Source organism: Prunus mume, linkage group LG2 (genome assembly GCF_029339155.1).
Source record: "Prunus mume cultivar Tortuosa linkage group LG2, ASM2933915v1, whole genome shotgun sequence".
NCBI classification, from domain to species: domain Eukaryota; kingdom Viridiplantae; phylum Streptophyta; class Magnoliopsida; order Rosales; family Rosaceae; genus Prunus; species Prunus mume.
In genome coordinates this window covers 10,691,130-10,717,238 of record NC_142699.1, presented here as the reverse complement: position 1 = coordinate 10,717,238, position 26,109 = coordinate 10,691,130, and the positions used below count along the sequence as shown (strand labels likewise).

General features: G+C 36.1%; 3 protein-coding genes and 1 pseudogene across 3 annotated transcripts; all 4 read left to right on the top strand.

The window, feature by feature from the left end:
- On the top strand, positions 1 to 2,225 carry LOC148919596 (patatin-like protein 2). The gene is made up of 7 exons (XM_089045914.1): positions 1 to 249; positions 357 to 538; positions 705 to 897; positions 1,014 to 1,175; positions 1,279 to 1,581; positions 1,694 to 1,866; positions 1,989 to 2,225. The coding sequence occupies exons 1-7, from the start codon at positions 118 to 120 to the stop codon at positions 2,080 to 2,082; spliced, it is 1,239 nt and encodes a 412-aa protein (XP_088902040.1). The 5' UTR covers positions 1 to 117; the 3' UTR covers positions 2,083 to 2,225.
- A 7,446-nt stretch (positions 2,226 to 9,671) lies between these two features.
- On the top strand, positions 9,672 to 11,703 carry LOC148919595 (uncharacterized; annotated as a pseudogene).
- A 3,646-nt stretch (positions 11,704 to 15,349) lies between these two features.
- On the top strand, positions 15,350 to 17,733 carry LOC107880491 (patatin-like protein 2). The gene is made up of 7 exons (XM_089045920.1): positions 15,350 to 15,603; positions 15,818 to 15,999; positions 16,086 to 16,272; positions 16,394 to 16,555; positions 16,659 to 16,967; positions 17,097 to 17,272; positions 17,379 to 17,733. The coding sequence occupies exons 1-7, from the start codon at positions 15,472 to 15,474 to the stop codon at positions 17,440 to 17,442; spliced, it is 1,212 nt and encodes a 403-aa protein (XP_088902046.1). The 5' UTR covers positions 15,350 to 15,471; the 3' UTR covers positions 17,443 to 17,733.
- Positions 17,734 to 23,499: 5,766 nt separating this feature from the next.
- Positions 23,500 to 25,784, top strand: LOC148919594 (patatin-like protein 2). Its single transcript, XM_089046638.1, has 7 exons — positions 23,500 to 23,774; positions 23,882 to 24,063; positions 24,230 to 24,422; positions 24,551 to 24,712; positions 24,816 to 25,118; positions 25,223 to 25,395; positions 25,517 to 25,784. The coding sequence occupies exons 1-7, from the start codon at positions 23,622 to 23,624 to the stop codon at positions 25,602 to 25,604; spliced, it is 1,254 nt and encodes a 417-aa protein (XP_088902764.1). The 5' UTR covers positions 23,500 to 23,621; the 3' UTR covers positions 25,605 to 25,784.
- Positions 25,785 to 26,109: the final 325 nt, after the last annotated feature.

The following is a 26,109-nucleotide window of genomic DNA, read 5'->3' as shown; positions in this document are numbered from 1 at the left end:
AATCCCATCATCATCAGCCTTCTTTTAGGGTTCAAGCTTTATTCTCTCTGCAGTTTTATTCATTAGTTCATAATAAATAAGCACAACACATTCGGTGTGTCTTCTCTTTCATCTCAAATGGAGAGAGCAAGATCATTTCTTCAGTCTCCCACTTACGGGAACATCGTCACCGTTCTGAGCATTGATGGAGGTGGAATCAGAGGGATTATTCCCGGAACTATACTCAAATTCCTAGAATCCGAGCTTCAGGTAATTAAGCATATATATATTAAAACCAATAATTTAACTTTAATTAATAATGTTTAAAGTAATTGTCTTGCTAATTTATTTTCACTTGAACTTTGCCACATATGCAGAAGCTGGATGGTGAAGAAGCAAGGCTTGTAGATTACTTTGATGTGATTGCAGGGACTAGCACTGGTGGGCTTGTGACTGCCATGCTTACTACCCCAGATGAAAATAATCGACCCTTATTTGCTGCTAAAGACATTAACGATTTTTATCTCGAACATTGTCCTAAGATCTTCCCTCAAGACAGGTACCTAACAAGCTATTTAACATCAATCTTAACTTCAACTCAATGTCATTAATCTTGTACATGTACATCAATTATTAGTATAATTAATCTTAGCTTGAACACCTTTTTCTTTTTTAATATTATACATATATAGTGGCTAACAATCACATATATTTTGCTTGTGCAGCAACTATACATTGATTGGTGAGGCCATGGACATGGTAAAAGCTGTGTCAGGACCAAAGTATGATGGGAAGTATTTACATAAGATAATGAAGGAAATATTAGGAGACATAAGATTAAGTGACACGTTAACCAACATTATAATCCCAACTTTTGATATAAAGCGGCTACAACCAATGGTCTTCTCTAGCTATGAGGTTTGTTTTCATATCTTTAAATATATATATATGTGTGTATGTGTGTATATATATGTTTGTTTTGTTAAATCTAATATAGTTACATGGTTGGTTTTGTGTTTTGATGGTGATTATAGGAGAAAAAGAACACTAGCATAAATGCTTTACTGTCGGATATATGCATTGGGACTTCAGCAGCCCCAACCTATCTTCCAGCGCACCATTTTGAAACCAAAACTTCCACTGGTGAATCAAGAGATTTCGATCTCATTGATGGTGGCGTTGCTGCTAACAACCCGGTATATATATATAATTAAATTATGACCTTGATCTATAATACACCATGCAATTTCAAAAGCTTATTTAGCTCTCGTTCATTATATTGTTGTTTTTTATTATCAGGCTTTGGTTGCTATGAGCGAAGTGACAAAAGAAATCCACCAGGGAAATTCTGACTTCTTTGCTATAAGGTCAACTGAGTATGGTCGGTTCTTAGTGATATCGTTGGGTACTGGTTCAGCAAAATCTGAAGAGAAATATGATGCCGATGATGCAGCTAAATGGGGTCTTTTGGGATGGTTGACGAAAGGGGGTTCCTCTCCATTGATAGATGTATTTACTCAAGCAAGTAATGACATGGTCGATTTCCACCTTGCTACTGTTTTTCAAGCTCTTGACTGTGAGAAAAATTACCTCCGAATTCAGGTATTTGGGATATATTTACTGCCATACTATGAATCTATACCATAATCAATGATCCAAACTCACAGTAAAAATCAATAATTAACGGGTCGAAGTGAAAATATATATGGTGCAGGATGATACATTGGAGAAAACAGTATCTTCAGTGGATATTGCTACGCAAGAAAACTTGAATAAGCTTGTAAAAGTTGGAGAGGAATTGTTGAAGAAACCGGTTTCGAGGGTGAATTTGCAAACCGGTATCTATGAGCCTGCTCATCAGGAAACAAATGAAGTAGCTCTCATAAGGTATGTATATTTGATTACTCACCAATCTAATATGAGTTTTTTTAGCATGATCACAAATATGTTATATTGATTAAACAATACTAATCACAATTAATTTTCTTAATTAATCTGCACGTATGTAGGGTGGCGCAAATTCTGTCCAGGGAAAGGAAGGTCCGTGAAATGAGATCACCACATGGAAAGGCTGTAGCTGCCAGCAACTCCAACTTATGGTGAAATTAGTGCTAATAATTAATTCATTTCATATTGTTATTTAATTATTTTCTCCCAATAAATACCAACCAGCATGTTGGTTGTGATCAGCAGTATTTAGTTCATTCTTTATTTGAGTTAGAAATCAAATTATTTTAATTTTATTATACTTTTCTCCTTTTCTCATGCCAGTTTCTTGCCACACTTACTTAAAACAAAAAACCAAAAAAAGAATTGAAAAGCAAAGTCAATCTTTTGACGGGTCCATATGAAAAGAGAGACATAATTCAATCAGGAATTGGACTCTATCTGATAATTTAAACAATGATTAAGCTTTTGCTTTGTGGACTTGTTTTTTGGTGACGGGTAACAATCATAATCCAACTTCTTATGACAACATGCTTTTTGGTGAAGAAAAAGTTGAGGTTTCTGTTTCGGCAACAAGAATTGGGAGCAATTAATTAGGAAACATGGGAACACGTTGACATTATTGTTTTGATGCAGATTTCACGAGGTTGGTTGGTAAGTAAGGTGATGGCTTTTAGCTTTACAGCTGAAGATGAGGTTAATTCCTAGTATTAGCCTATTGGGTACATAATTTCCTTCACTTTTGTTTTAACCTTGGTGTAATTATTTGATTAGTATTTGATGAAAACAAAGGCTTATTAATGTGGCCACCATATGAACTTTCCATGGTTTTAAGTGCCCTTTGTGATTACTACGCTTTTGTATTTGTAATAACCTTACGTGGTTATCTCTATTTGTATTGGCTCATGTGGCTGACGGCCCTTTGTGCTTGAATTATAAATACAATCTATCGTTTTTATCTTAAAAAAAAAAAAAAAAAAAAGAAAAGAAGAACTCAATGTCATATTGTTTTACCTTTTTTTGTTCGGCAATCACTATAAATTTAACTAGTTTGATTGCTTTTAATGAAAATGAAATTTGGGTGTGCTAGCTTGATCCTATATGGTCTTCCATTGAAATAAGGGGCAGGCTTTCTCACTTTTGGCAAATTTCACATATAGCCATTTCAGTTTGGTAAGATGTCCTAGTTCACCATGGCTTCAACTTTAAGTGACCAAATGTAGGAAGAACGAAAGAAACGGATGAAGTGAAGGGTCTTCAATGGAACAAGTAAGCGTTGCAACATCAAAGGGGGGTTTGAACTTTTGTTAAAACGTCTAATGCTTTCTTTTTAGCTTTGTCTTTACCCCATAGGATATAAAACAATATTCTCCATTTCTAATAAGCCACTTAATTATCAAATAAACAGGTCAATTTGGACATCAAGTCGAGTAAGAATGACACACACCAACGCTAGTTTTGTAGATATCTTATAGTCCCCGCAGTTTACAAACCAATACTCAACAGAAACTTTTAACTCCAACATGAGCATCTTTTTGTTGGTGGGATTTTAATTTGATTAGAAGATTTATTTCATATTTTATGAAAATTTTATTTATTTCCTTTTTGTAAAAAATTTGTGTAATTAAGAGTTTATTTGTTTCCTTATATAACCTCTCTATGATTTACACACTTGTAAATACCTAATTTTGGAGAATGAAAATGTATCATAAATATTCTAACCCATATTGTATGATTTGGCATCAGAGCCGACTTTCTGGTGACCTGTGTGTTGTGCCTACCCATGTTCAAACCCAATTTTTTTCTTTTTGCTACCTGCGTCATGTGTGCCCTCTTAGATTTGTGTGTTGTATTGTAGTGTTCGTGCCTATACTGTGTTTGTGTCGTTCCAGTGTTCGTGCATCTGCCGTATTTGTGCATCTGTTGTGTTCCGATGTGTACTATGCTGTGATATGTTGAGTTTTGCTGCAATCATGGGTGATAACTCCATTGTTGGTCTGTTGCTTGCTTCTGCAAATTTGTGTGTTTTTGACTATATTCCAGGTATTGGCTCTAATACTTGAATAATTGGCATTGGTGCTACTGATCATATGACTTATGATGCTAAATTTTTTAATGAGTTGTCTAGTAACACCCATGACCTATACATAACTAGTGCTAATGGCTTGCCCTTTCCAATTATTGGCTAGGGCACAATCTCTCTCACTCCTACTATGTCATTGTCTCGTTCGTTACTAGTTCCTAATATCTATTGTAACTTGTTATCTGTTGATCAATTACTTGATAAACTTAATGCTTCTGTTACTTTCTATCCAACACATTGCTATTTTTTTAGGATCTTAAGACTCACGAGACGATTGTGCATGTTAAACGGATATGAGGTTATATTATTTGACATTACCAGCAGCACCAATTCGTGATCGTGTTGTTAATACTGTTTAAAGTTGCAGTGTCAAAGACAAACAACAAATTTGGTTATGGCATCGTCGCTTCGGACATCCGTTGTTTGGCTACCTTAAGCGTCTATTTCGATCTTTATTCCGCTCTTGTGATGAATCCAGTTTTAAGTGTGAGACATGTATTTTAGCCAAGGGTCATCGCACTGTGTTTCTTTTAAGTAACAGTAAAGTTGCAAAACCTTTTGATTTAATGCATTCTGATGTGTAGGGTCCAGCTCGCATTATTTCGTCATGTTTATTGATGATTGTACTCGACTTACTTAGGTTTTCTTGCTGAAAAATAAACATGATGTTGCTTCCATCCTTCCAGAGTTTTTTAATATGGTGTCTACTCAATTTCAGGCTTTGGTCAAAGTATTCAAGATTGATAACATATGAGAATATGTGAATAATACTTCGACGTGTTTCTTCCATGCTCAAGGTATTATTCACCAAACGACAACCTCTTTTACCCCTCAACAAAATGGTGTGTCTAAAAGGAAGAACAAACAATTGCTTGAAATTGCCCGCTAACTCATATTAGATGTGTCTGTTCTCTATCATCTTTGGGGGCATGATGTTCTGTTAGCTGCTTCTTTAATTAATCGTACTACTAGCCGGGTTTTTGATTTTAGGACTCTGCATGATGTGTTTGATGACCATGTTTCCCATGTCTCCGTCTCCAAGTTGCCCCTTAAAGTTTTTGGGTGTGTTGCCTATGTTTATGTCTACTCTTATCAACGGAGTAAACTTGATCCTTGTGCCCTGCGCTGTGTCTTTATTAGCTAAGCTTCTACTCAGAAGGGTTATAAGTGTTATCATCCTCCTACTCAGAAGGTGCATGTTACTTTAGACGTACGTAACCTTTCATGAAGAAGTATCATATTATGTTTTTCCATCTTCTCTAATTGAGGAGGATAGGGGAAGTGAATTGGAGAGTTTTGGATTGGAAGATCTTGGAGTTAATGGCCAAAATGCTGTATATAAAGATGTTTCTCTTGGGAAGCAAATGATCGGTAGCGCTGCAGAAGGGGCTTGGTCGCTAAGGTCTAAAGGTGAATATATTGCTCTCAGTGATGAAATGATCGGTCAACACTTTAGAAAAGATCAGTCACTTATTGCTGAAGATGAAGAAAATAATCTCTGTGATGAAACAACCAGTCTACATTTAAGAACTGACCGATCGCCCATTGCTGAAGAATGTGATAGTGATTCTTATGACTCTTGGGTAGATGAGTTCGATGCAAGACCCCATCAACCTTGCCATTACTCTAGTCAAGTCGGGATAATGGGCCAAGTGAGGTAATCTATGATGAATCATCTATGCTAAGTTACCAGTGACCCCCACATACCACTCATGGGAAATCTAAAGTACAATACTCCCGATATACATGCTAAATCTAAATATCTCATTAGCCAATTGATAGGACCCGTCCCGAATTCCTCAGAACTCGAGACGAATCCTCGTGGAAATTCCTGACATCACCCCGATGTCGGGCCCACTTCTGAAACTATATCCTCTTTTTTCCAAAAAGAAATAAGGGCACGAGACTTTCTATCGAAATTTCAGCAGAGTCTCCCTTGTAAATTGAACATTCCCCAAAGTTCAACATGCACAAAATTCACATTTTAATATCTTAACAGGCAGCACGCACAATATAACAACATGCAATTCACATAGACGGCCTCCGGCCTTCAAATAATCCGAAGCGAAACCACCAACACACTCATAATCAATATAAAATAACTTCCCAAATATCCAACATACGAGGCTTTAACCTCCTAACACAATCACATCTCGTTTTCACCCCAAATTTCAAGACTAACGACAAGGTCCGAACTAATCTCAATAAAACAACATAAATAGAGTTTAGTCTACGGCTGCACCTAGGCACTACCCTAGACTGCCTACGTACCCTTACTAAGGGATCAAGCCACACGTAGTTCTTTCAGCAGAAATCTCGGGTCCAATAACATACAATCAATAACAGTAATACAAAACAACAGATTCTACAATTTATTACTTTCCCAATATAATAATCTCCCCGTACGCCGGAACATCCAACGCCACGTGGGGTCTGTCAACACGCCAGAAAATCCTACACCACGTGTGACCTATCATCTCATGTTACATAATCTCCCTATATGCAGGAACATCCAACGCCACGTATGGGGTCTGTCTCAAAGCCGGAAAATCCTGCGCCATGTGAGACCTAATAATCACATAATCTCCCCATATGCCGGAACATCCAACACCACGTATGGGGTCTGTCAACACGCCGGAAAATCCTACGTCACGTGTGACCTATCATCTCATGTTACATAATCTCCTCATATGCCGGAACATCCAACGCCACGTATGGGGTCTGTCTCAATACCGAAAAATCATACGCCACGTGAAACCTAACAATCACATAATCTCCTCATACGTTGGAACATCCAACGCCACGTATGGGGTCTGTCAACACGCCAGAAAATTCTACGACACGTGTGACCTATCATCACATGTTATATAATCTCCTATACGCCGGAACATCCAACGCCACGTATGGGGTCTGTCTCAACGCTGGAAAATCCTACGCCACGTGAGACCTGACAATCACATAATCTCCCCATATGCCGGAACATCCAATGTCACATATGGGGTGTCATCACGCTGGAAAATCCGACGCCACGTGTGACCTATCATCTCATGTTACATAATCTCCCCATACGCCGGAACATCCAACGCCACATATGGGGTCTGTCCTCACACCGAAAAATCCTATGCCACGTGGGACCTAACAATCACATAATCTCCTCATACGTTGGAACATCCAACGCCACGTATGGGGTCTGTCAACACGCCGGAAAATCCTACGCCACGTGTGACCTATCATCGCATATTACATAATCTCCCCATACGCCGGAACATCCAACGCTACGTATGTGGTTTGTCAACAAGCCGGAAAATCCTACGCCACTTGTGACCTATCATCTCATATTACATAATCTCCCTATACGCTGGAACATCCAACGTCACGTATGAGGTCTGTCCTCATGCCGGAAAATCCTACGCCATGTGGGACCTAACAATTACATAATCTCCCCATACGCCAGAACATCCAATGCCACGTATGGGAGTCTGTCTCAACGCCGGAAAATCCTACGCCACGTGTGACCTGTCATCTCATATTACATAATCTCCCTATACGCCAGAACATCCAAAGCCACATATGGGGTCTGTCAACACACCGGAAAATCATACGCCACTTGTGACCTATCATCTCATATTACAAAATCTCCTTATACGCTGGCACATCCAACGCCACGTCTAGGGTTTGTCCTCACGCTGGAAAATCCTACGTCACGTAGGACCTCACAATCATAGGATAGTACTTACAGTGTAATAAAAAAATCTTGATATCTTTATAATATATATACATATATATATATATATATATAATTTCAAAAATAGCATAAACCTCAACCACAATATAGCATCCGATAATCCCCCAATTTAAAACAATAAATTTATATCCTAATCCCACATAATCAACATAACTCAACAACACTCAAGACCTGTCACTAGGGTTATTATAATCATCCTAGGAAAGTAAAACTACCTCAGAAGACTCACGGTCAACCAAGGGTCAGACTAACCAAACTTGGTCAAACGGGTCCACGGGGCCCACGACCTCCGTTTTACTATCCGAAAGTTCCTATGGGTTTCACAAGGTTTAGGATACATGTCCTGCATGTTTGGTCCAGATCGGATGATCGGATCGCTCACGATCGCACTATTGGACGATTACTGTAACCCTAAACCTAACCCTAAGGTTGGTATTTTCGGAGTATTTGAGACTCCGTTTTATGATCCGTCGAATTCTACACGATCCTAAGGATGTCTAGATTGACATATATTAAATACACAACGATCCAACCGGTTCAAACCTATCGAACCCGAATAATGCACAATATGCAATATCTGATCGACGATCAAACAATATCCGAATTCATATCAAAGCACACCGTCGTGCTTGGGACGACATGAGGATGATTTTAGGACTCAAAGACAGGCCAACAAGTAGCCCATATGCCGCCACACGAGCTGGCAATGCGTGGGTAGCTTGATCAAATTCCGACAACCAAATCCTCAAAACTGGAAAACCCAGCTTCCTACCCTAGGTAAAACACCCATTTGGAACCACTTTTGTTCTTGGATCTATCCCAAAAACTGACCGGAAGTGGCAGAAATCGCGATCCCAAAACTGGCTGAATTTCAATTCGTAAATCAAACCATCCACACTCAAAATTAATGAAATCCTATCCAACCATCAGTTAGATCATGAAAAATAGGTGAGAAAGCATACCGCACTCGTTAGAAACGGTGGCGGAGGAGAGAGATCGAAGCCGCGAAGTTCGAGCGAAAACCGCTTAAAAATCACATTTTCCGGTGGCCAATGTCGTGGAAGGGCGGGTCGTGATGCGGGGTTGAGCCATCCTTTTGGCACGGTCCCGTTCACAACCGTGACCGGTGGCGAGTTCAAGTGAGAGAGAGAGCTGTCGTCGGGAGAGTGAGAGCGCACGAGGAGAGAGAGAGATATATATATATATATATATTATTTTTATCAAACCCTTTTTGAAATATTTACGATTTTACCACTAATGATGTTTTGCTCGTAACTTCTTCGTTACAACTCCGATTCGAGCCCACTACGTGTCTACGGACTCATCTTGCCGTGTTCTACGCAACAATGTAAGCGAAATTCCCAAATTCTTTCCGGGTCAAAAATTCAATTTAAACCTAATAAAATATTCTATGGGTAAAATGGTCTTTTATCTTAATAAATGAATAATTACTAATTTATTTAGGACCGGGTCGTTACAATTATGTGTCAACTCATTGTTTATCTAAGTCATATACATCATATTTTTGTCAATTATCTAGTGTATGTGTGTCAATTAAGTTGCAGGATGCTCTTTCTGACCCTAAATTTGTGGATGCCATGAATGTTGAAATGGAAGCCTTGAACAAGAATGAAACTTGGGATTTAGTCGCTTTGCTAATAGGGAAGAAAGTGTTGAGTGCAGATGAGTCTTTACTTTGAGTCATAAGGTTGATTCCATTGACCATTACAATGTTAGATTGGTAGCAAAAAGTTATACTTAGACCTATGAAGTAGATTACTTGGAGACCCTTCCTCCACTAGCAAAGTTCAATACCGTCGTGTACTCTTGTCCCTGGGTGCTAATCGTGACTCACCCTTGCTGTAGTTTGATGTCAAAATTTTGTTCTTACATGGTGACCGCAAGGAAGAATTATACATGGATCTTCCTCTTTGTATTCCTGTAACCTCCAAGAAGGGTATTATGTGTAAGCTGCAGGAATCCTTATATGGATTAAAGCAGTCTCCAAGAGCATGGTTTGGGAGGTTTGCTGCATCAATGAAGAAATTTGGGTATGTACAGAGTAACTCGGACTATACTTTGTTTCAAAAGCGTCATAAAAGTAAATTGACAACTTTAATTATTTATGTTGATGATATAATTGTGACTGGAAATGATCAGACAAAAATGCAAAATCTTTAGAAGTATCTGGCTTTCGAGTTTGAGATGAAGTCATTGGGTGACTTGAAATACTTTCTTGGGATTGAAGTTTCCAGATTTAAGCATGGTATTTTTTTTGTCCTAAAGGAAATATGTTTTGGATTTACTTGCAGAGACTAGAATGTTGGATTGTAAACCAATTGATACCACTAATGAACAAAATCATAAGTTGAGGTTATATCCTAATTAAGTTCCTACTGATAAGGAGCGTTATCAATGGTGTGTGGGGAAATTGATTTATTTAGCTCATACACGTTATGATATAGCGATGCCGTGAGTGAAATGAGTCAGTGTATGCATTCTCCTAGTGAAGATCATATGGGTGTTGTGATGCGTATATTGAGGTATCTGAAAGTAACTTTTGAAAATGGGTTAATGTTTTCCAAGTATGGTCATATGGATGTGAAAGAGTATACATATGTCGATTAGGCTGGTTTAATCACTAATAGATGTTCTACGTCTGGGTATTTCACATTTGTTGGTGGTAATTGTTATTTGGAGGAGTAAAAAGCAAAAAGTGGTGTCAGTCTAGTATTGAAGCCGAGTATCATGGGATGGCTCAAGGTGTGTGCGAGCTACTATGGTTGAGAAGATTGTTGGGAGATCTTGGGAACCCCAAAACCCATGGATTTGTATTATGATAATAAAGCTGGAATTGAGATTACTCATAACCCTGTGCAACATGATTGTACAAAGCATGTGGCGGTTAATCGACATTTTATTAAAGAGAAGTTAGATGCTGAGATTATTTATTTTTCGTTCATATCATCCGAGTATCAGCTAGCAAATATTCTAGCAAATATTCTTACGAAAGTTATGTTTACTACCATCTTTCTCAACTTCCTTGACAAGTTGGGCATGCGTGACATCTTTGCTCCAACTTGAGGGGGAGTGTTGGCGAGATTCTAGTTTGATTATGAGATTTATTTCATGTTCTATTAAGATTTTATTTCTTTCTCTTTTGTACAAATCTTGTGTAATTAGGAGTTTATTTTTTTCCTTTTATAACCCTATTAGGGTTTACACACTTGTATTATAAATACCTTTTTTTGAAGAATGAAAATATATCAGAAGATATTTTACCCCATATTGTTTGACTTTTTTTTCATGAAGAAGAGCCACCAAATCCTTCCTAAAGATGCAAATTTCTTGTTGCTTGTCTCACGGATGCGTTTTCCAATTGCCATAATGGCAGATGGCATCTAACTTCGAGCCCAGCAGCAGAGGATCAGTACCTAACAAGTGACTTTGATGAGGATCAGGAAGTACTCACTAACCATCCAACTGAATATTTAGATATGATCTTTTCATTCTCTTGTTAAATCCATGAGAGTTTGTAGGTTGCTTTTATAGTTTTTTGGTGTTTTTTCTCAGGTAATTGTATCAGCAATTCAAAGCGCTGCAATGGAAAAGCTGAGACGGATAGCCTAGCAGTTGGATAGATAGCTTTTCATTTGTCCACTCTTCAAATTCAGGAGATTTATTCACAAGCCAGAAAGGAATGCAAAACAAAAAGGATAATGGTGAAGAAGATGATGAGAAAGAAGAATTTTTATCTGTTAAAAGTTGCATCTCTTGCTGCTCAACTGTTGCCACAAGTGGAGATGTGTTTCTTTCTGTCAAGACAAGCTTGTCTCGTTGTTCGAGCCTTAATGTGATTGAGTTTAAAGATTTTTCGAGGCAGTCCATAATTCAGCAATTCTGTCATTGTGAGGGTTGGCTGATGGGAGTCTCAAATTACGCCTTTTAATATTATTTTGGAGATTTTATGATATAAATTTGGCTTAATAAAGATAATTTCACTTATTGTTACATTTCATTCTTACTAATTGGATTTATGAATTTTATGTATTTAATTTGGTGAACTTATTAGGTGAATTTATCTTTTGTAAGAGCATCTCCAACCGATGTGTCAAACGTGCCACATAGACATTTAACAGCTAAAAATAACATCTCACATCGCTCCAACCGATATGTCAAAGCTGATGTGGAATGAAAGCTGGAGGTTGAGATGTTATTTTTGACATCCCAAAAGCAAGATGTCAAATGAATATTTTATTATTATTTCTTTTCTTTTCTTATTAATTAAAAATGATCAACACTAAAATGTAATAATTTAATAATTTAATTTGACATATCGGGTGGAGTGTAAAGCTGTGTAAGATGTCAAATTGCCACATCAGGCATCAAATTTAAATTTGATGTTTGGTATTTGACATCTCCCTTGGAGATGCTCTAAGAAGTTGGAAAGCCAAAAGATGAAGATATATAATTGTCCAAGTTCAAGCCAAGTGTGAAGAGATTTTATTGAAAAACTAATTGTGAGATTATTTTGATCATAAAGAGAAGTAAAAAGGAAGAAGAGAAGACAAAATCATTGAAGCTAAAGAGCCTATTTTATGTCATTCATAGTCATTTAACACTAGAAGACTGCGTAGCTTCCACCTCTGCCCAAGTCGCCTTGAGTCTTGGTCATGGCACAAAGGCACTAAATATGTCAAGATGGTTTAAAGTCAGAGCTCCCCCACCCCACCACCAAAGGTCCAAAGTTATTTCCTGTTTAGATGATTGAATGCGTTGAATAAGAATGCAACTAGAATAAAGTTTCTTTGCTTCCAACTAGCCTAATGGAAATTGAAGCTCTCTCTCTCCCTCACACATGAATTATGATCTCACATCATAGTATTTATAATCTACAATTTGGCTATATATATTTTCTTAAAGTTAAATTTGCCTTTGTTTCTGTGGGACAAACAGTGAGCTTTCAAAGGACTAGTACCGGGAGCTCACAACACTTTCCTTGGCTCTTGCAAACATTGAGGTTGCCACATGTCAAGTTAAGCGCAAGACCACTTGCCTTGATTGCCATATTATGGTTTTCTCAGATTGAAAGGTTAAATGTAAAACACCCAATTTCTAACTTTATGTCGTCAACTTTTATTTTTACGCATCTTTTAAGCTCTAGGACTGGCCCTGTCCAAGAGCAAACAACTTAACAGGAAAAAGCAAGAAAGAAAGAAAAAACTAAAAGCAAAGCAGAAACCCCAAAGAACCCAGCAAGCCAAAAGAAAACACTCCCAGAGCGACAAACTGAAACCAAACCTGAAGCCTAAGAAGAACACCAACACTCGAAGGACTAGTACTAAACGGTACATCTGTTAAATGGTGTTCATTTGATTTGAACTGCCCAATCTTCCCTCATCGCCACTCGCAATCGCTGATTCTTCAGAGGCCCTTCTCAATTTCCAAGCATTCCTTCAATCTGTCATACACTTATTTCTGGCATTTCGGTTGGTGTTTTAGACACAAGCCAGGGCAGTTTTTCTAGCTTTCTGTGCAGAAGAATCCTTGTGTAAACCGTGTATCCTTCTTGTATACTATATGGCCTGAACCTGGATAGAGGCCTAGACCTATACGTGATCTCTTGGTGGTAATGCCTTCTAGAGAAGACCTGCACACTTCGAACAGTTATCAGAATATGAGCGAATTGGGGTTGGTCCCAGTTGAGCACCCTCCGATGGCTAAGTTAGAAGCTATTTAGAGATGGAGAAAAGGATGTAGGGTTTATCAGGTGAGAATCTTTATTACCTTTGTCCAGAGATAGGTGAAGGGTATTTATAGGGGGAGAATGAGAGACAAAGATACTTAAGGAGGGGATATTTATCTTCCTTTCCCCTGGTAGGACTTAGACCACATTAAATGACTTGTTATAATCACCATACTATCTGACAGGGATTGTGTGACAAAATGACATGTGGCTTTGGATGGGAAGTACATTAAATGATCCCTCTCTATCACCAGCCTGTTCACTCGGGGATCAAAGGGTAAGGCGACACCTGGTCTTGGATGAGATATACATTAATTGATCTTACTCACTTGCTAGGCTATTTATCAAAGGGGTGGAGTGTTTGACTTGACAGGGGTCTGATCATGCATGTTGATCATTAATGCGCCTCTGGTCGAACATGGCACCACAGTGGGCGGGTTAGTGTTCAAATGCCCGAGCACTGATTTGACCTTTGTCACATCAGACCTTGGCTGGGAGGCCTTTTATCGACCCCCCAGGATACCAAGTATGATCGGGTTGGTATTAGGTAACTCAGCCCAACTACAGCCCCATGACGTTCTAGATGCAACGTCGTCTATTTTGTGTCGTTGTTTAATTATTTTGTAGTAGTGTCTCTAATAGGCTCGACTCACGGTGATGGTATAAGGCATTAACACCTTGTATGTCCCTTGTACACTCGAATCCACAATGCTTTCAATTTTCATTCTCTCAACTTTGGCCCTCACCCAATCAGATACATTAACATGTACAGGTTCTAAAACTGTTATTATTGCTGTTCTGCCGGTTATAAGCTCTAGCAAGACAATCCCAAAGCTGTGTGCATCACTCTTTCTAGTGTACGTACTGTCCAGTTGTGCAATATCTTGTTCAACAAAAATCTTTCTTGTAATAAACGTTTTGTTTTGGGGCTGACTTCGTTGTAAGTTGTAATTAACATTATACACGATACATTTACGCCCGACCATAGAGATAGTGATGGTTTCATTTTAATCTTATCTAATAAATTTGTGAGTGATATTTTAAGGTGCGATAGGGAGGGGGGTTTGTCATACACACACATACACACACTACTAAGATGTTATTCTAGTTTGAACATGAGACTACGGGTCTGCAAATCAAGACCCTTTTTCATCGGGCTAAACCTTGTTGGTTTTTCGTTTACATTACTAAACATGTCGACTAATTTGTAATCGGAGTGAGTCTTATCAGCAATCACATTATTAAATACTGAAATATCCCTCAATGGGAGCGACTCTCATTCCTTGTTGTAAACATGCCATTAAGGATTGGGTTTATCTGATGAATTTGTTGGCACAAGTAAGCATTTCTCACGACGAGGAGGCAGGGTGCTGGACTATCCCAACCAAGTGAACCAAAGCTTGTACAAGACAAATTAAGAAGCTGGACCGGACCAGAGGACCTGGTATTGGTAAATAAAATTCAAAACACAAGAAAGCAGGATGAGCACTCCATCTTGGTTTGGATGTTCCAGCTTCAAAACGATGACGTACGTGCATATGTGTGAATATCAACGGAAGTGAATTGAAATGTGGGATTTTAAATCAATATTATGTTTTAACATCGTGATTTTCATTTAAATATGAAATTTCACACGAAAAACATGGCAACTTGCAATATAAGGACTATTCAAAAGACATGTCTAATTACAATATAAGGACTATTCAAAAGACAAAGTAAACCGTAAATGAAAAAGAAAACTGAAACAACTCGGTCAAGATATACATAAGTTTGGGGTCAAGATTTGGGGGGAAAGAGCTCTATATAAACCCCACAACCAAAGCTTAATTCCTATAACCTACAACGCCTTCCTCTTGAGATTCTTCAAATTTCAAATTAATCTCTCTCTCTCTCTCTCTCTCTCTCTCTCTCTCTCTCTGAGTCTTTCGTTCCTAAACTAAGTCTTGTGCGTAACCTTCTCTTGTATCACTAATGGAGAAAACAAGATCATCCCTTCACTCTCCCACAAATGGAAGTCTCATTACTGTTCTTAGTATTGATGGAGGTGGAATAAGAGGGATTATCCCAGGAACCATTCTCAACTTCTTAGAGTCTGAGCTTCAGGTAAAACAATGATCAAACCAGAACTTTAAATAAATACATACGTGTTATAATATAAGTGGATTGATCACGCCATCACGTGGTGTTACACCTAGCGAGCATGCATATTTGCTCCACGTCTCACAATTTGTTGGTGTTTCTCATTCTTTTTTAAAATAATAAAAAATAAAAAATCTAATGCGACTAACTTTTCGCTTTACTTTTTCGCCATATGCAGAAACTGGATGGTCAGGATGCAAGGCTGGCAGATTATTTTGATGTGATTACAGGGACTAGTACAGGTGGCCTTGTGACAGCCATGCTTACTACCCCAAATGAAAATAACCGTCCTTTGTATGCTGCTAAAGATATCAACCCTTTTTATCTCGAAAACTGCCCTAAAATCTTCCCCCAATCCAGGTATAGTTAATTCTTCATAGATTTTTGTACTACACATTTGTATACATAATTGTTCGCGATAATTAATTTTCATCCATGTACAACAGTTCTCCACTCGTCAATGTCGAGGAGAATTTGAAAGGTATAGGGAGACCAAAATATGACGGGAAGTATTTACATAAAATATTGAAGGAAAAATTAGGAGACAAACATTTGCGCGACACATTAACTAACGTTGTAATCCCAACTTTTGATATAAAGCGGCTGCAACCAGTTATCTTCTCCAACTATGAGGTTTGTTTATTAATTATCTCTTAATTGAAACACATGCATATATTTACATAATTTAATTCTAATGGTGCTCTTTTTATGAACATTTCTTGATTTTGTATATATATGTTTGTCATGATTTCAGTTGAAAAAGAAACCCAGCTTGGATGCTTTGCTCTCGGATATATGCATTGGAACTTCAGCAGCCCCATACTATCTTCCAACCTATCAATTTAAATCCACAAATTCAAATGGTGAATCAAGAGAATTCAATCTCACCGACGGTGGAGTTGCTGCCAATAACCCGGTATACATTGATCAAATTGCAAAAACCTAATTTGCATAATCTGAATTATTTCATATATATGATCATCATTAATATGTGTGTATTAATTTTTCTTTCTTTCTAGGCCTTGGTTGCTATGAGCGAAGTGACGAAACAAATCCACAAGGGCAACCCTGACTTCCTGCCTATGGGTGAAAATGAACAGTTGTATGGGCGGTTCCTAGTCATATCACTAGGGACTGGTACAACGTCTGAGGAGAAGTATGACGCCAATGAAGCGGCAAAGTGGGGTGCTTTCGGGTGGCTTATCGGATCCGATTTTTCGGCTCCACTGGTGGATATATTTACCCACGCAGGTAGTGACATGGTTGATTTCCACCTTGCTACTGTTTTCCAAGCCCTTCAGTCTCATGACAATTACCTTCGAATTCAGGTAACATATAGAATGTGCAATAAAGTTGAGATAAATATCACTATATCAAATGACTGTTTTATATACACACAAAAAAAATGTATTACGTAGACAAACTAAGCGCACAAGTACTCGGAAATGAATATGCAGGATGATACGCTAAGTGGAACATTGGCTTCTGTGGATATTGCCACAGAACAAAACTTGAATGATTTGGTAAAAGTTGGAGAGGCATTGTTGAAGAAACCAGTTTCGAGAGTGAATTTTGATACCGATAAATCCAAGCCTGTTCGTCCTGAGGTTACAAATGCAGAGGCTCTTGTGAGGTATTTGCTCTATTATATATTATGATTAAGTTGTAGCATGATCATGTAAATTCAATAAATTAACACACTAATGACTTTTGTTTTGTTAATTAATTTGCATGTGTAGGATAGCGAGCGTTCTCTCTAAGGAGAGGGCTCAGAGGAGCAAGGTCGTTCGTGAAAGGACATGATCAGCAGCACCACCAAAGAAATAATATGCTGCTCTCATACGTATATATATAAAATTCCTTTTAATTATGTTTAATCTTCAAGAAAAATAAAAGGCCATCAAAGTCATGATGAAATGCTAAGTCAATTATTTTATTTTATTTCTTCATGTAATTCAGTACTGAAATTATTTTCTCCCAATGTAAGCAAGAAATTGTTTAATTTATTTTTCTCCCAATAAATACCAATTAACAGGTTGGTTGTGATGTAATAATCAGCAGTATGTATATATGTATAATATGTTCATTCCTTCATATTCTTTATTTATTTGGCTATTACGCACCAGAGTGTTTCTTTTTCTTTTTGAAGCATTGCAATGAACTTTGAAACAAATTAAACATATATCCCACGTTGTAAATTGATTGATTAAAGACTAATTAAACAATTAAACAAGTTAAACAAGTATTTTGAACCAAGTTAATATGATTGATTATGATAGGTCTTGACTATATATGGAGCAGTTTTGACTGAATTAATTTACCACATATTTTTCTTATCAAAATTAAGAAAAAGAAGCATCTTCATTTGAAGGAGCCTCTTCATACTTATCAAACCATCCCTATAGTATCAGAAACTTTAGGCTTCAAGTGATGCATGGAAATCAATTGAAAAAAATACCTAGATCAACTAACAATTTAAATCCTTTGCCGAATAAAACACAAACATATTTTATCCATACTTTTCCCGTTCCGTATTTTACTAACTATACAGAACTGTTAGGGAGTTACCACCACCATCATGACATTCAATCATAGTTATATCTATTCAAGGAGTATTTCCGTTACATTGTTATTGTATCTTAATTATAGCTTTATTGTATTGTAATTACTACACTACCGTTGTAAACCATTTAGCTACCTCCTATGCCTGTATATAAGGCCTGTACCCGTGAATTGCATATATGAAAAAGTATCTCTTTTCTACATGGTATCAAGAGCCTAGGCATTTTTTTTTTCTCTACTCTCATGGCCTCTACTATAGCCTCCTCGTCTTCTTCTCTCACTGGTCCCACTCTCCCCTTTAACATCTCCTCCTTTGCCTCCTATAAACTTTCAGAATCCAACTTTTTACTTTGGGAAAGTCAACTCAAGCCCTTTCTTATTGGGCAAAATTGGTGGCGTTTCGTTGATGGCACTTATGTCTGCCCCTCCCCTTACCTCTCTCCTGATACTTCCTCTGATTCCACCAAAGCAACCGACATTCCTTCTTCTGCTCCCACACCCAATCCTGAGTATCTTACTTGATTTCAAACTGACCAATATCTCATGAGTCTAATAAGGGTTGGCTATATGGGTCGGCTTTAGAGTTAATTAGTATTATGTCTGGGGATTAATTATTAATTTAGGATTGCCCAAAAGTTTCGATAGATTTAAACTTTTGATCATCGTCATACATATCATCGAGATATTCAACACGTTTTTTCCTTTCTTTTTTTCTTACAAGAAAAAAAACATCAAGGCTTGATAGAAATCCAAACAAATTTCAAGCCCAATTTCTGAAAAACTGACCACTAAAATTGAATAAATGAACACATTCCCCAGCCCATTTGGATGAAAAAATACATACAATACAATTTTAATTTTATCATATATGTATTATTAATAGCATTAATTTCCCCTGGAACCCTTCCTGGCTACCTTCTTGAATTTGTCTCTCAAATGCTCTTGAATTAGTCCTTCATGGCTACCTTTTTGGGTGTTTCCAAGGATTGGGTTGCGGCAATGGAGGGTTGTGGAGGAAGGGAGGATTGTGAATGAATTTCCGAATTTACCCTCACTTTTGACAGAAAATTTAACTGAGTTTGGCGGAAAGACTAATGGTGCAACAAAACACCTACTTGAGTGACCTCTGCAACTAATAATTGAATTGAATGACCAAACCGTAACTAGGGGTATAGTTGAGGGACCATTGCTGCAAATAACCCTTTTTGAGAGAATTATTAGCTAGGGAATGGGTCACTTCACTCCTGAAGTTTCCATGGTGTTTACTATTTTGGACGACTTGGGTTGGGACTGATTGTGAAAGGTCTTGACCCAGTCTCAATGATTCACATATATATATTTAAATTATATCTCAACATAAAGAAAAAGAAGCATCTTCATTTCATTTGAAGGACCCTCTTCTCCCTTGACCAAAAAAAAAAAAAAAAGGACCCTCTTCTCCTCATACTTATAATATTTTATGAGCATTACTTGTTAAGGTTTGAGTCACCAAATTTATTCACAAAACAAATAATATTTTACTTTTTAAGGTTTAAAATGGGTCCAAATTTGAATCAACTTAGACTTTGTCTTCGATGAATAAATTTTGGTGTCTCCATATAGCAGTACGCGTATGTAATATGTTGAATATTATTGTGAATACTAATTAGGTCGAAGCACTTAATCAATTATGTCCACACGAATGCAGTGTTTAATTAGAAAATTCTGACAGTAGCTCATTGATTGATAAAATATATTAAAGTTTATCATGTGTATAAAATATATATACTCGTCACTAAGTTGGTGAATATTAAGATTCACAAGTTGGTGAATTCTTCTCAACTAAACTAGTACTCAAAGTCAAGTAATGTGTTCGGAATTAAACCTAGTTGTCTAGGGCATATGACTTTTTGACAACATCATTTCTTGTTGTTTAAGAAAGCCGCGTATATCAATTAACAGGTTGGTTGTGATGTAATTAATAATCAGCAGTACGTATAATATGTTCCTTCCTTCATATTCTTTATTTATTTGGCTATTACGCACCAGAGTGTTTCTTTTTCTTTTTGAAGCATTGCAATGAACTTCGAAACAAATTAAACATATATCCCACGTTGTAAATTGATTGATTAAACACTAATTAAACAATTAAACAAGTTAAACAAGTATTTTGAACCACTAATGTCCCACTAAATAAACAAGTTAATATGATTGATTATGATAGGTCTTGACTATGGTGCAGTTTTGACTGAATTAATTTACCACATATTTTTCTTATCAAAATTAAGAAAAAGAAGCATCTTCATTTGAAGGAGCCTCCTCATACTTATCAAACCATCCCTGTAGTATCAGAAACTTTAGGCTTCAAGTGATGCATGTAAATCAATTGAAAAAAAACCTAGATCAACTAACAACCTAAATCCTTTGCCGAATAAAACACATACGTATTTAATCCATACTTTTCCCGTTCCGTATTTTACTAACTATACATAACCAGTAAGGGTTGGCTATATGGGTTGGCTTTAGAGTTAATTAGTATTATGTCTGGGGATTAATTATTAATTTGGGATTGCCCAAAAGTTTCAATAGATTTAAACTTTTGATCATCGTCATACATATCATCAAGATATTCAACACGTTTTTTCCTTTCTTTTTTTCTTACAAGAAAAAAACATCAAGGCTTGATTGAAATCCATACAAATTTGAAGCCCAATTTCTGAAAAACTGACCACTAAAATTGAATAAATTAACACATTCCCCTGCCCATTTGGATGACAAAATACATACAATACAATTTTAATTTTGTCATATATGTATTATTAATAGCATTATATATAGTCGTAAAGGATGCATAAAGAGTTTTATTTTTCGACTGGATTTATTTAATGAGCTTCGATTGTATAATTTACAGAGTTGAAAGAGTCGAGACAAAGGGAAAATTTAACAGAGTTTGATGGAAGGACTAATGGTGCAACAAAACACCTACTTGAGTGACCTCTGCAACTAATAATTGAATTGAATGACCAAACTGTAACTACGGGTATAGTTGAGGGACCATTGCTGCAAATAACCCTTTTTGAGAGAATTATTAGCTAGGGAATGGGTCACTTCACTCCTGAAGTTTCCATGGTGTTTACTATTTTGGACGACTTGGGTTGGGACTGATTGTGAAAGGTCTTGACCCAGTCTCAATGATTCACATATATATATTTAAATTATATCTCAACATAAAGAAAAAGAAGCATCTTCATTTCATTTGAAGGACCCTCTTCTCCTCATACTTATAATATTTTATAAGCATTACTTGTTAAGGTTTGAGTCACCAAATTTATTCACAAAACAAATAATATTTTACTTTTTAAGGTTTAAAATGGGTCCAAATTTGAATCAACTTAGACTTTGTCTTCGATGAATAAATTTTGGTGTCTCCATATAGTAGTACGCGTATGTAATATGTTGAATATTATTGTGAATACTAATTAGGTCGAAGCACTTAATCAATTATGTCCACACGAATGCAGTGTTTAATTAGAAAATTCTGACAGTAGCTCATTGATTGATAAAATATAATAAAGTTTATCATGTGTATAAAATATATATACTCGTCACTAAGTTGGTGAATATTAAGATTCACAAGTATGGTAAAAGTACAAGCAGGTAAACGTTAAGATACTCCTGTTGAATTCTTCTCAACTAAACTAGTACTCAAAGTCAAGTAATGTGTTCGGAATTAAACCAAGTTTTCTAGGGCATATGACTGTTTGACAACATCATTTCTTGTTGTTTAAGAAAGCCGCGTATACCTAATATTGGCAATTTTTTCTCAAAATTGACTTGGCTCCTGTTTATCAATTTGCTTAAACAACAGATTACGGTAGGTTTAAGTAATTCATGATGCTTTGAGTCACCAAATTTATTCACGAAACAAATAATATTTTACTTGATAAGGTTTAAAATGGGTCCAAATTTGAATCAACGGGACTTTGTATTTGATGAATAAATTTTGGTGTCTCCATATATGTTGACTATTATTGTGTATAGTAGTCGGGAAGATTCAAATTTTTTTTAATAGTAAATTTGGCTTACACCCTTCAAATTCAATTTGTCATACCAAAAACCCTTCACTTTTTGTTCATATAAATAATACCCAATTTGTATAAGTAAAAACCCATGACTAGGATCCAACTCAGCAAGTTACCTGATTAAGTATAAAATCTGATTTATTGTACTTTTCAGATTCCAAAAATACCCCCAACTAAGCCATTATTGCATTTTGTATATTAATGTATGAATCAATATGGAAGCAGTTTTTAATTGGATTGTATATAATGACAGATGTTGAATTTGGAAAGATCTCCAAATGGTTGTAATGGATGTAGGAATTAATTTTGAAACATTTAAAAAAATTTAACAATAAATTCAAATTTAGGTAATCGGTTTGTTTAATAAAATGTTTATGTTGTTTTCTTTTTATGAATTATACATGACTAATAATCCACTTTATAATTGTTAATGAATAAAACTGTACATACTAATTATGTTGAAAAAATAATGTAACTATTACTTGTTTGTTTTATGAAAAACATAATTTACCTAGTATGAAAAGTGTACATAATTATCTATTCCAAATAATGTACCTATACACATTTACAGGTATATTGTAAAATAATTTACTTGTGGGTAAATAATGTACCTATATTTTATAACCTATTTTTAATTATGAAAAATATACGCAATTACAAAGTAACTGACTTTGTTTTTTTTTTTTTTTGTAAATAATATACCTATATTTTATATGTATGTATTTATATTATATTTTTCATAGGTACATTATTGGATATGTAATTTACAGATTTTTTTTTTTTGTAATTTTAGGGGCGAGATGTGAGAGGGAATGACAACTAAAAGAAATGGGGTGATTGATATGCTATTAATAGGGAGTATATTAATTACAATTATGGCAGTTAATGAAATGCTTGAAATAAATTATAAATAAAATATGAAGTTTAGTGGCAATGATGTAAAAACATAGAAATACTACGACATCCTATATCCTACTAGTCATTTAAATTTGAAATTGGGTTTTACATATAGATTTATAGAATGGTGGGTATATGTCTAGGGAATAGAAAATATAGGGATCTATATTGGACAAGCTCTTTTTTTAATCAGAGAAGTCTGACAGAAGTGGTCCAACTTAAAACTTGTTATAGCGACATGCATACAAATTTGGGGTCAAAGTTGGAAGGGGAAAAGATCTCTATATAAAGCATAGCTAGGTGCTCAAGTTTACTAAACTCAATTAATCCCATCATCATCAACCTTCTTTTAGGGTTCAAGCTTTATTCTCTCTGCAGTTTTATTCATTAGTTCATAATAAATAGGCACTCTTCCTTCCGAGTACCTCTCCTATACCTTTCCTGTGTTGTGCATCATTCGGTATGTCTTCTCTTTCATCTCAAATGGAGAGAGCAAGATCATTTCTTCAGTCTCCCACTTACGGGAACATCGTCACCGTTCTGAGCATTGATGGAGGTGGAATCAGAGGGATTATTCCCGGAACTATACTCAAATTCCTAGAATCCGAGCTTCAGGTAATTAAGCATATATATATTAAAACCAATAATTTAACTTTAATTAATAAGGTTTAAAGTGATTGTCTTGCTAATTTATTTTCACCTGAACTTTGCCACATATGCAGAAGCTGGATGGTGAAGAAGCAAGGCTTGTAGATTACTTTGATGTGATTGCAGGGACTAGCACTGGTGGGCTTGTGACTGCCATGCTTACTACCCCAGATGAAAATAATCGACCCCTATTTGCTGCTAAAGACATTAACGATTTTTATCTCGAACATTGTCCTAAGATCTTCCCTCAAGACAGGTACCTAACAAGCTATTTAACATCAATCTTAACTTCAACTCAATGTCATTAATCTTGTACATGTACATCAATTATTAGTATAATTAATCTTAGCTTGAACACCTTTTTCTTTTTTAATATTATACATATATAGTGGCTAACAATCACATATATTTTGCTTGTGCAGCAACTATACATTGATTGGTAAGGCCATGGACATGGTAAAAGCTGTGTCAGGACCAAAGTATGATGGGAAGTATTTACATAAGATAATGAAGGAAATATTAGGAGACATACGATTAAGTGACACGTTAACAAACGTTATAATCCCAACTTTTGATATAAAGCGGCTACAACCAATGGTCTTCTCTAGCTATGAGGTTTGTTTTCATATCCTTAAATATATATATATATATATGTGTGTGTGTGTGTGTGTGTGTATATATGTTTGTTTTGTTAAATCTAATATAGTTACATGGTTGGTTTTGTGTTTTGATGGTGATTATAGGAGAAAAAGAACACTAGCATAAATGCTTTACTGTCCGATATATGCATTGGGACTTCAGCAGCCCCAACCTATCTTCCAGCGCACCATTTTGAAACCAAAACTTCCACTGGTGAATCAAGAGATTTCGATCTCATTGATGGTGGCGTTGCTGCTAACAACCCGGTATATATATGTAATTAAATTATGGCCTTGATCTATAATACACCATGCAATTTCAAAAGCTTATTTAGCTCTCGTTCATTATATTGTTGTTTTTTCTTATCAGGCTTTGGTTGCTATGAGCGAAGTGACAAAAGAAATCCACCAGGGAAATTCTGACTTCTTTGCTATAAGGTCAACTGAGTATGGTCGGTTCTTAGTGATATCGTTGGGTACTGGTTCAGCAAAATCTGAAGAGAAATATGATGCCGATGATGCAGCTAAATGGGGTCTTTTGGGATGGTTGACGAAAGGGGGTTCCTCTCCATTGATAGATGTATTTACTCAAGCAAGTAATGACATGGTCGATTTCCACCTTGCTACTGTTTTTCAAGCTCTTGACTGTGAGAAAAATTACCTCCGAATTCAGGTATTTGGGATATCCATACTATGAATCTATACCATAATCAATGATCCAAACTCACAGTAAAAATCAATAATTAACGGGTTGAAGTGAAAATATATATGGTGCAGGATGATACATTGGAGAAAACAGTATCTTCGGTGGATATTGCTACGCAAGAAAACTTGAATAACCTTGTAAAAGTTGGAGACGAATTGTTGAAGAAACCGGTTTCGAGGGTGAATTTGCAAACCGGTATCTATGAGCCTGCTCATCAGGAAACAAATGAAGTAGCTCTCATAAGGTATGTATATTTGATTACTCACCAATCTAATATGAGTTTTTTAGCATGATCATAAATATGTTATATTGATTAAACAATACTAATCACGATTAATTTTCTTAATTAATCTGCACGTATGTAGGGTGGCGCAAATTCTGTCTAAGGAAAGGAAGGTCCGTGAAATGAGATCACCACATGGAAAGGTTGTGGCTGACAGCAACTCCAACTGATGATCACATATTGCTAATCTCGCACTTATTATTCCTTCTAATTATAATTTTTTTTTAATTAATATAAACCATATGGTGAAATTAGTGCTAATTAGTGCTACTTTATTTGAGTTAGAAATCAAAGTATTTTAATTTTAATTTTATTATCCCCACATCCAATTAACATAAATTTCCTTTTTCTGTTGTGTACCATTCTAAGTTTTTTTGTGTGGTTTGGTTCCTTGCCACACTTACTTACAACAAAAAACCAAAAAAAGAAGAAAAAAGGAAAATCAATCTTTTGACGGGTCCATATGAAAAGAGACAAATTCCATAAAGGCAAGGAGAAATAAATAATTAAAAAGCCTCTATTCGAATTTTATTGGCAACTGGTCGGGGCATAAAATAAACCATAAAATGGGATGCTAATTGAGTGTAACCTTGTTTTCATATATATAGCAATCGCCTATTTATATATATAGAAAGAGCTTTAACGAGGCAACTTTATATATGTCGGCACCATCGT

Bases quoted from the DNA above. Each gene is read 5' to 3' on its own strand.
- LOC107880491 (XM_089045920.1), top strand. From the start codon at position 15,472: ATGGAGAAAACAAGATCATCCCTTCACTCTCCCACAAATGGAAGTCTC. The intron at 15,604-15,817 runs GTAAAACAATGA...CGCCATATGCAG, and splicing joins TCTTAGAGTCTGAGCTTCAG to AAACTGGATGGTCAGGATGC. The intron at 16,556-16,658 runs GTATACATTGAT...CTTTCTTTCTAG, and splicing joins GAGTTGCTGCCAATAACCCG to GCCTTGGTTGCTATGAGCGA.
- LOC148919596 (XM_089045914.1), top strand. From the start codon at position 118: ATGGAGAGAGCAAGATCATTTCTTCAGTCTCCCACTTACGGGAACATC. The intron at 250-356 runs GTAATTAAGCAT...CCACATATGCAG, and splicing joins TCCTAGAATCCGAGCTTCAG to AAGCTGGATGGTGAAGAAGC. The intron at 1,867-1,988 runs GTATGTATATTT...GCACGTATGTAG, and splicing joins AATGAAGTAGCTCTCATAAG to GGTGGCGCAAATTCTGTCCA.
- LOC148919594 (XM_089046638.1), top strand. From the start codon at position 23,622: ATGTCTTCTCTTTCATCTCAAATGGAGAGAGCAAGATCATTTCTTCAG. The intron at 24,423-24,550 runs GTTTGTTTTCAT...TGGTGATTATAG, and splicing joins TGGTCTTCTCTAGCTATGAG to GAGAAAAAGAACACTAGCAT. The intron at 25,396-25,516 runs GTATGTATATTT...GCACGTATGTAG, and splicing joins AATGAAGTAGCTCTCATAAG to GGTGGCGCAAATTCTGTCTA.